The sequence below is a fragment of the Oryzias latipes genome, chromosome 7 (genome assembly GCF_053564925.1).
Source record: "Oryzias latipes strain Hd-rR chromosome 7, Olatipes_Hd-rR_3.1".
Taxonomy (NCBI): domain Eukaryota; kingdom Metazoa; phylum Chordata; class Actinopteri; order Beloniformes; family Adrianichthyidae; genus Oryzias; species Oryzias latipes.
Window position 1 is genome coordinate 5,415,982 of NC_136243.1, and position 10,727 is coordinate 5,426,708.

The 10,727-nt window shown below is 42.9% G+C and overlaps 1 protein-coding gene across 5 annotated transcripts in view; it reads right to left on the bottom strand.

The window, feature by feature from the left end:
* Positions 1–10,073, bottom strand: part of dnmt3bb.1 (DNA (cytosine-5-)-methyltransferase 3 beta, duplicate b.1) — a 36,364-nt gene extending 26,291 nt beyond the window's left edge. The window contains exon 1 of one of the 5 annotated variants that reach the window (XM_004086401.5): positions 9,589–10,073. In XM_004086401.5, the coding sequence (XP_004086449.2) occupies positions 9,589–9,806 (218 nt within the window). In that variant the 5' untranslated portion in view covers positions 9,807–10,073. Of the gene's footprint in view, positions 1–8,896; positions 9,018–9,588 lie in introns of those variants that run through there. The other 4 variants (XM_011473025.4, XM_020701622.3, XM_020701623.3 and 1 more) reach the window with 4 other exon arrangements.
* Positions 10,074–10,727: the final 654 nt, after the last annotated feature.

Sequence of the window (10,727 nt, forward strand, 5' to 3'; positions counted from 1 at the left end):
TTGAATATTGGACTTTTCCATTTCATGTTGATTCCACCGACAGTCCAAAACCTGCATGGTGCTTCGCACATACTTGAAAATGTCCTTCTGCCACACACACACACACACACACACACACACACGTGTCATTGCAGAAGGAGCGGAGAAAGGGAAGTGAGTTTGAATCAGTGGAGCTGGGGAAGTATGGGGGGCAGCATAAAGGGGGCACTGAAAAGGGGCCACAGAGGATGAAAGCGTCACATCAAAGTTCTGTATGGCGACTGCAGATTAGGGACCACATTGCAAGTGGGGATTGTTCCCTTGCAGAAGTGTGTGTGTGCACATGTGTGTTTGTGGGTCATTGTGGGTGTGTGAATGGCAGGTCGGTTCCTTGGGTTCTTTCCTGGGGGGGGGCTGCATTCCTCAGCTGTAATGTACTTTATGGCCCCTTCCAGTACAGATCATCCTCAACGGTTAACGCTGTAGTCACTGAGTTTTACTATCCGTTAGCAAGAAAAGAACTTTAGATTGTTTGAGTAAAATCATTAAGTTGAGTATTTTTTGCAAATATCCCCGAGCTGTACCAAAACAAAACAAAAAAGTAACATTAGACAACAATACACTAATATAACCTAAAAGATTAACCAAAATGAACAAGAAGATGTAGAAAGGGTTGAAACCTGATGAAACAGGAGTTAGGAAAATATAAAAACTGAACTACAAGCATCAGTTTGAAGCTTCTTCAATGCCCTCACCCATGAAAAAGGACACGGAAGCACTAAAGCGAAAAAGCCGATTTTCAAACGTCCGTCAGAAGACCAAGATCCCACCTCAGCTCCGAGCAAACCTTTGCAGGGATGCTCCCATTTTATTCTTCGCTGTGTTGAGAACGTGTGTGGTCTATACAAATAACACAACATCACCACACCTAAAACTGACAGGAACTTTCCAGGAAATTTTAGAAACTCAAACTTTAGACCAGAAAAGGCACTTTATGTACAGCAGCTTCTAAAAATGTCAAATTTACATGTTTGACGAGCGCACAAATATATATACAGTATATATACAGATTTTATTTAGTGTAATTCTGCACAAGTTCTGCACCCTGACTGGCATGTCTCGTGTACAGAATGTCTTCAGTTTGCCAGAGTTCCATGAAGCTCAGATCTCAGGAGGTCTTTGTTTTCCTCCCATAATACTGGACTCATTTTTCTATGACGGTTTGAAAGGAGGGAAAAAGGTGAAAACGTTCATGTCTGTGTGAGGATGACGTCAGGAAGGTGACTGCCTTTATTTCACACACATTCACACACTGATGGTGGCTCTGCTGGTGCCAGCCTCAACCACTGGGAGCAATGTGGGGTTCAGTGTCTTGCTCAAGGGCACTGGTACATGGGTGGGAAAAGCAAGAACTGAACCTGCGAGCTTCCGATCAGAGGTCAACTGCTCTACCTCTGCACAATGGCCGCCCCTACAGGAAGGGGCTCTATGCAATTTGGAGAATTTTTTTAAATATTTTTTATTTAATTATTGGGGGGGGGGGGGTCCTGCCGTCCTTTTGTCCATTTTCTTAAATGAAGCGTCAACAACAGATTAGTGATCAAGTTCACAAATGGCGGCGGGTGTGGACACAACAGCCTGGCGCTCTCTTTTTTGAACCAGGTGGAGTCCAAAGAGTTTTTGACTCATTTCCTGAGGAAGTTTGCTGGCAGGAACAGACAGAGGGACCACAAGCAGGAGCAGGGGAAGCAACAAATTTTGCTAGGTTCACACTGCAGGGCTTAATGCTCAATTCGGATTTTTTGAAAAAATCCGAATTATTTGCTAGACCGTTCACATTTCCAAGTAAATCCGAACTTTTGTGATCTCCAGTGTGACCGTGACACGACCCAAACGAGACCCGAATGCGCAGAAGCCAGAAGAATACTCAACGGTGAACGACGTCACTCGTTGTTTGCGGAGCAAACGTTAACAATGGATGTCTACAACAGTGTTGTCAAAAGCGGAGCTCTTTTTGTAATATTAAATTTATTTTCACGAAGGAGCAGCACAATTACAATCTTCTCATTTTAAGAAGGCATTGGAGTCGGGATCGTCTGTACCCACTGTAGTGGAAGAGGAATGTGTATGTGTTGGGGCCGCGCCCCCGCGTGTGTGTGTGCAAGCACGTGCGGGGGGGGCAGTGTGGGCGCGCATTCATGTTGTGTGTTACGGAGGAAGGAGGGCGGTAATAAAAGAAGGTTTCCCCCAAAATAAATGCTATGGACTCTTTATTAACCCGTTCTGGAGAATCTAAGGATCAGAACAGGGAGGAGGAGGAGGATCGCCTCGGGTCCCCCGCGCTTCTGAGCACAGTCGGAAAGGGGAGAAAGAAAAAAAAGTAATCGCGGGAAAGGTTCAACACCACGCTCTGCCATTTATCTGGATTTTTTTTCAAAAACCGCCCAGTTGCGATAAGAGCCCTGCAGTTTGGCCTGAATAGAGCGATCAGCCCAAATATTAATCCAATCAGTGACCTCGCTTCCCTTCCACTGACTGGTCTCAGCAGCATCGTCCACCATGGTTGATGTTTACGTTCTCGTTCCCGCCTACTTCAACGCAAAATGATGACGTTTGTTGCGTGTCGATGACGCACGGTTCAGAATCAAGTCGCCTGGCCGGTCAGACGGCGGTCGCAATTGAAAAGAACGGCTACAATTCGGAATCAGGACGGCAAACCCACGGGGCCTGGGTCGCAATTGAAAAGATCGGATCTGTGTCATTCACTGTCATGAAAAGATCGGAATTGGGCCGCTTAGGGGCAAAAAATTCGGAATTGCGTCGTTTCGGCCTGCAGTGTGAACGTAGCCTAAGGCAAACCATGAGACCACATCGACCAGCACCCCCAGTGTCTTTCTGACCAGCGCCTGCTCCTCATGCAACAACACAATATATAGGCATGATGGAGAGGACGTCAACATACGCGCTGGTGTGACAACAACCACCTCAACACCAGAAAACAAACAAATCCTAAGAACTTCCAGAAGTGAGGTGCATCCAGGCCTGAGCATCTGTGATGAGGAGGAGGTTGAACATGTTAGAGACTTTCTGAGACAGAAACTTGAATGTTTCAGAGGATCTGGACTGTCAACACCCCTTATGTCATCAGGAAAGCTTCAAACAACAAGACTTCCTGCAGCTCTGCTGGAAAATCACTCTACCATAGAGTTTCTCCTGTCCTCAAAACTCACTAACCTGCATGTATTTCCATGTTACTCAACTTAAACACACCTGAAAGAGCTCACCTCCTAGATGACTGCATGAGTGTCATAAAGCATGCAGGTATGTGGCTCCCAAAGACTGGAGTTAAAAAATCCTGCAGTCGAGGGTTCTTCTTCTTCTTCTATCCTCTCGGCTGTTTTGTAGAATTTTCACAAGTTTTCTTAAAGTTTGCTAGAGGATTTTCTGATTTCAGGCTACATTCATTCATTCATTTTCTAAAGCTGTTTTATTCCTGTTTAGGGTCACAGGCCTATAGGGACCAACCCAGCTACACAAGGCCAAGGATGGAGTTTACCCTGGACAGTTCCCATGTCTATCGCATTTCACAGAGCATTTCAGGACACAAGGACATCCAATTAATCATAAAATATTAAGCACATTATCAATAAAAACTGTATTTAAAATATAACAGATAATTAAAAGAGGGAATCAATTGACTAACTGAGCTTCAAACACTCAGCTTTATTTATGATTCAGGCTAGTAACCATAAAAAGTCAACTACTGTTCATCTTTACTGACGTTTCCTAATAATAGCATAAATGGATTGGCTGGATTTAGTTTTTGACCACACGTGTTTAATGTAAAGTTTAAAGTCCTAGTAGCTGTCATGCACCTGTATGAAATGTGTTTTCGCATTTGATCCATCCCCCGGAGGAGCAGTGAGCTGCAGAAGCACCTGCACTCAGGAACCATTGGGTGGTTTAACGTTAACCAAAACCCGTAATCCTAAACTTGACCCTTCCTTTGAATCCGTACGGCCAAGAAAAAAGGTCAGCACTGGCCGCATGTATTTGGAAAAATATGCGTGAATAAATTTCTTTCTGGCGTTTCATTGTATTTGCCGTGTAAGGTAATTCAACAAACTGCACGTGCTTCCATCACATCAGTTCTGAGCCACAGCCAGTGCTGATCGCTGCTCCAAAGAAGCCTGAATCTATGGCCAGTCATAGCGTCTTTCATAGGGGTGTTAGAAAAAAGCGATTCGGTAAAATATCGCAATACTTAATTTGGCAATACTTGTATCGATTCAAAATGCTGCCAGAACGATATTTATTTAATTATTTCTGAGCGTCCTTCAGCGTCTGACTCTTGTTGTCCACTTCACCCTCCGACCGCTAGTTGGCAGCAGAGCACACGGAGCCTCTTAGAGCAGCAACTCACCACACAAAACAACAGGAAAACTGCAGCCAGAGGCAGCTTGTTCTGTTGTTATGAACTCCTTCTGAACTACTTCGTTTTTACTTGGGGTGGATACCAAACAGAAACTCTGTGCCATGTTGCTGCCAGCAACATATAAAAAACAAGGATTGTGGTGCTTTTAGCTGCTCAGATTAATATGAGGGAAGCATGGCATCGGCTTTAGGCTTTTGCGCTTAGCGCCGGCTAAAATGCTATCGGCAAAGCGGGCTAAAGTTCTGCAGAACCTCCCAGGAATACATTCTAGTTTAGTGACCTGATGGATCAGAGGGATGTGTACAAAGCTCTGAAAAAAGGCCGACATCGTGGCGAGGAGCGTTACCAGTTTACTTCCACGTGTGAGAAGCGTGCCTGCAAAGGTGCAGCAGAGCAGACTGCTCTAAACAAAGCACCTTTGTCACATTAAAGCAACTTTCCTTCGTTCTGTCATGCTGCCTCATAACACTTCATTGTTTCTGGAAAGAATTAGTGTGCCCCCCACACCCCACCCTTTATTTTGAAGCACCATTCAGGCTCCTGAACCGTTTAAAAGTACTGGAGAAGCTACATTAAGCAATGTTAAAATTAAACAGCATTTTATTTCCTTAATAGAAACGTTTTAGGTTAAGGCACATTCATTCTTTGTTTTTCTTTTACTGAAAAGTATTTTGTAGTAGAAATCAGACAATGTTGACTGTTATTTTTTCTATATTTTAACTTACCAAAATAAAAGCACTATGAATTTGCTTTGGTAAACGCAACTTATATATGAGATACGGTTGCAGTGCTTAACATTATGATCATTAAATAAACTGAATTTGACCATTTTTTTACAGTGGAAGACATTTAAATCAGGTAGAGTTTTTTCAAAGTCATATTTAAAGAAAAAAAGAAAGAAAATATGTTTTGGTAAAATATCGGGATACGTATCGTATCGCGGGGCGCATATCGGGATACGTATTGTATCACCAGACTCTTGCCAATACACACCCCTAGTCCATCATGTTCTTAGTTTGTTTTCATGTGTAACTTTATTAAACAGCAGGGTCTGGTTCACACATTTGTTTGTCATTCTGTTCAAAAAGTGTCGATTTTGAGCCAAAAATATGTCACTTTTCACCGTTTCTTTATTGCTAAAGAGAAACTTTGGAGAATAGAGACTGTCAGTTTGTGGTGTTTGTGCGCCCCCCCCAACTTGTGTCAAGCTCTTCACTCATGCAACACAGTTGTTATCATCAGAAAGCCGGGGTCAAGGGCGGGGCTACTCAGCCCCGCAGTAATAACCACGTCCATGTAGGGGAAATTTTGGAAACAGAGCCTTCAGATAAACATGAAATATAACTTTTTAAGACATTTAAGTTGTGAGATTTTGGTCGAAAACTTCATAATCATAATTAAAACACCACTGGGAACTTTTTTTTATTTTAAAAAAATTGTCATGGGGGGACCTTAAAGTCCTCCTCCTTCACCTCTTAACTTGTTTATTGTAGCCGTGTCTTTTATAGCACCCATTCATGCCTTATCAATTTCACATTTGAGTGGGTTGTCATGGTTCCACCTAGTGTGCGAGTCATGCGGGACTCTAAATTCAATACAAATGGTAAAGTTGCCTCAGGAGGTGAGGAGAACTGGTAACGGTTGTGTTTTTTTTAGTCTTCCCATCTACTGTGAAGCTGCTGAATCTGTTCACCTTCATCAGAGACTAAATCTAGAAGAAAACCAGACTGATTTCAGCGTTTTCTTCTTGATGTCAGTCATGTCAAAATAAGGGCGCCATAGGCTCCTGAAACGTCTTCAAGTAGACTAATAGGAAGTGGTTACTAGTCTTTAGCATGACTGTGCACTTGACCTTGTTTTGTTATTCATTTTAAAGGAAATCACTTTATTAACATACAATAAAGTTTACGAATTGCTGCACTTAGATGTTTTTTACTTCTACAGTTTCAACTAGGAAAAGTCGCAATTTGCGATATCAGGGATTAGGCCTGCACAATAAATTGCAAGTTTATCATTATCACTATATCAAGTTGTGCAATATGCATATCGCAAAAGTCTGCAAAAATTGGGATAAATGGTTACCTTAAATATACTAAAGTAATCTAATGGCAGTTTGAAGCATTTAACGAATCAAGAAAATCCCTTTATGGATTCGACCAATCAGATAAATCCCCTTTATGTTAGATGTTTGCCTCCTATGCAGACGAGGATCATTTGGAGCATAATTTAAGTTATGTTGACTCTTAAGTTAAACTGTTGCAGCAAAAAAGAATTGATGTTTTTGGTTGTTTTGCTATTTGTTCATGTACCGCAAGTTATATCGTCATCTCAGTATTGATCACTGATAGGGCTGCACTATATGAGGAAAAGTCGCGATATATATCAGATATCAGTGATCAATATTGCGATAACGCTATAACTTGCGGTACATGAACAAATAGCAGAACAACCAAAAACATCCCTCCCATTTCATTACAACAGTTTAGATATTACACTCCAAATGACATGGGCATATAGGAGACAGACATCTAACATAAAAGGGCTCCATCCGATTGGTCAAATGCATAAATGGATTTTCTTGATTTGTTAAATGCTTCATGCTGCAATAAGATTGTTTTAGCTCATTTAGGTAACCACTTATTGCATTTTTCGCCCTATTTTGCGATATGCATATTGCACAGCTTGATATCCCAATAATGATAAATTTGCGATTTATTGTGCAGGCCTAATCCCTGATATCGCAAATCGCGACTTTTAGACAGTAAAGTTTAAAAAAAAGTCTAAATACAGAATGTTGTTTGACCTCCAGGAAAACACTTCTGTATCAAACAAACTCAAGCTACATAAGAGAAACCTCTGCTTTAGTAACCTTCTAGATAAAAAAACCTACAATAATAATAAGGATTAGTAAAGACAAAGTTGTTCTTGTGAAGAGTTGCATCATGGGACCTTTTTACAAAAAGCTTACAGCCCCTCACAACCCCAAGCTAACATTAACGGTGCATCAAAAATGGGGAGCAATACTGGAGGCTCACAGTTTGCATCCAGATTCCAGCTCAGACGAGGAAAACAAAGACGTTCATGGATCTATTTGTCTGCAGGTGGATGATCAGAATGGGGCGGAGCTTGTGGTCTGCTGATTGTAGCTCTCAGCTCTTAAGACACAAATACAATATTTTTAAAACAGAAATTTTTCATCTGCTTTTGATTCATAACATTTTAAATAAAGAAATACGCAGAATTGCTATTTTAATTTTAATATTCTGTAGTCATCAATCATCAGAAAAATGCCACAAGAACATGTTAAAAACATCCAAAATACTATTTTCATCTGTGTGGGTCTTTAACTAAATGTCAAAAAGGTTTTTTTATGAGATGAAACGTGAATGATGGATTCATACTTCTACAACTTGCACTTCAAAGAGGAAAAAAAACATTTTAAAAACAGCAACTGGATGCCCAGTGGTTCAGCTTCACTGAACGACTGAATGACAAAAGTTAAACGGCAAAACCAAAGCTGACAAGAGGAGCATAAAGACATGCATGGATGAAAATAGAGCAAAGGATCTGAATTGATGAGGAATCTTAACTTCCCCGATGTTCAGCAGGACTCGTCCAGACATGGAACCCCTGCATCTGCTGTGATGACCGGCATCGGTCTGTGAAAACTAGGGATGCATTGATTCTCTTTCCCCTGTGATACAGTTCAAGCCTTGGGTTTTGGTCACGATTTATTTTGGTTCACTATATGATTTGTGGATTACAAAACGATAACAAAAACTAAAAATTCAGAAAAATCCTATTTTTTGTTAATAAGCAGGTCCAAATAAAGACAAACATTTTAGTCAGCTTTTACAAAGCTTGCCGTAATGTAATAACATAATAAATAATAAATCCTTATTTTTACAAAACACAGGTGTTGGACAGTTTCAACATGCAAATGCAGGGATGCAAAGGTTCACTTTCCCAACAGTGATGTGACATACAGATAGATTTTAAACCGAGAATTTTAATTAAGAAACAAAGAATAGTAATAAAAACCACAAGAATTGTAATAAAAACCACAAGAATAGTGGGAAAAACCCAGAAAACTGTAGTAAAAACCCAGATGAAGATTGTTAGTTGTCCTGCAGCCCAGATAATAAAAGTGGATTCCCTCAACTTTCCCCTACTGACACACCTGAAGTGAAACTTTTGCTTTCAGTCGGTCTCCCACGGGGTCATGACACGGGCTCATGTACAACTTAAATTCCCCAGGCTAAGGAAAGTCACTGCCGTCTTCAATTCAGAGAAGCTGCCCTGAAGTCAAAGCTGAAGAGGCTCACAAGCACCAGGCCTCTATGCTGTTTTGCCTTTGAAAGACAGAAACGTTCTCCTGGTCCAGTGTTTGACAGAACATCATTCTAGTTTCCCTGAATGGAAGGAAATGTGGAGTTGACATGACTTTGATGAATGACAGTCTTTACAGACTTAATGAATCACCTCCTTGGGGCTCTAACGGATTCCTTGTTGTCTCCTCCCCCTGTTCCCTCTCTCCCGCATGGCTTCTCCCAGGAATTCCGGCATAAGAAGGTTACTGAAGCACAAAACCCCAATGCGTAATGGCACCACCTGATAGCCGCGCCATGATGAAACACAAGCAGGCCGACCGTCACCGTTCCAACAGAAAGGTGAACTAGAGCGCCTCAACACCGGAGAGTTTCAAACCAGGAAACCCAGACAGTCACAGACGGAGGAGTCTTCTCCAAACGCCCGGCTGCTGCGCCTCCCGCCGCCGTTCCAACCCCACCGACCCTGACAGTCACCTCCGAGGTTTAGGGCGACACGGGGGCTGCAGAGAGACGTCCCGGCCGCAGCTCCGCCAAGTCTCAACGCCTGCGTGAGGTGCGGTTGTTTGCGTGAGAAAAATCCCGCGGCAGAGCAGACAACATGTTTTGCAAACTTCAGAGGAAGCCTGTGATAAATGTCAGTCCTGCAGTGAACGCACAAAACCAGAACACATGCGGACCCCGCGCAAGAGCAAAGTCCCGAGAAACTCTCCACGTGCGCGACCAAACAGTGAAGACAGTCCACGGAACACGAGGAGGAGCCGTGCACAGAGAAAAGCCACGCGGTTCGCCGGCAGACTGGGCTCAAAGTGCAGAAAAGTCCTCGCCGCGCCGCGCGGTACTTACATAACCAGCTGCGCTGCTCGCGTGCATCCACAGGAGGAAATGCGGGGCGATCTGCTGAAGAAAAGTGTTGGAAGGGTGGCGCGCGCGCCTGTGTGTGCACAGAGCTGTGGTGCGCAGACTCCTGGGCCCCCAGCTTCCTCACCGACTCTGCGCTCTGCGCCGGCCTCGTGTGCGCACACCTGCGGACGTGCGCGCGGAGGTTGGACGACCACAGCCATCAAAGCCTTTCAGGGCGACGACTCCCACTTTCTGCTCCCCGAGGAGGAGAAAGTGTGAGCAGGATCTCCTCTGAGTGACGCCCCTTCATCAGGGCGCGCTGATGGATCTGACGCAGCAGAACGCAGTCATGAGCACGCGCCATCCGTGCAATGGCTGAATCCAAGTCTTATTACTACTGTATTGTGGCAGCAACAGGATTTATGTTTGATTGAACTTCTTATGAACTCATATTTGCACGCGCTCATGCTGTCCTGATTTCTTAATGTGTCAATCATGCGGCGTGGCCTCTGATAAGATCAGGTGCTGTAATCAGTGAAAAAATCTGTCTTTTTTTTTAAATTATTATTATTTTGGCACGTGAACAGACTTTAAATGTGGGTCACAAACTAAGAAATACGGAATATGAAAATGGCCTTCTCTCACATGTCTTTGCGCTGGTCTGTTATCAGCTGAGGCAGGCTAAATAGAATTATAAACCTCTAACTTTTGTATTTAAAACAAATAAAAAGAAGGAGTCAAATACTTTGTAAATAAATGAAGCGGAAAAAAGCTTAACTGAGGAGGACAAAGTCAAGAAAGGAACTCAAACCAAGACTTTTTTTTTCTACCAGAGATACATTTTTATCAAAGCAAGAAGGTCCTGCTTCAAATCCCAGCTGGGTTCTCTCTGTGTGCAGTTTGCATGTTCTCCACGTGAATGTGTAGGTTTTCTTTGGCACTCCCACAGTCTAAAAACATGCTTCCTCGGTCAACTGGTGTCTCTAAATTGCCCCTAGATGTGTGTGATTGTGTGTAGAAGTGTAGTTTTGCAAGAGACTGGAGACTTGTTCAGGGTCTGTCCTACCTTCACCCAACAGTAGCTTGGATAGGCTCCAGCATCCCCGGTTACCTTCTTCTCTTGTAATGGCTGTCGTATGATC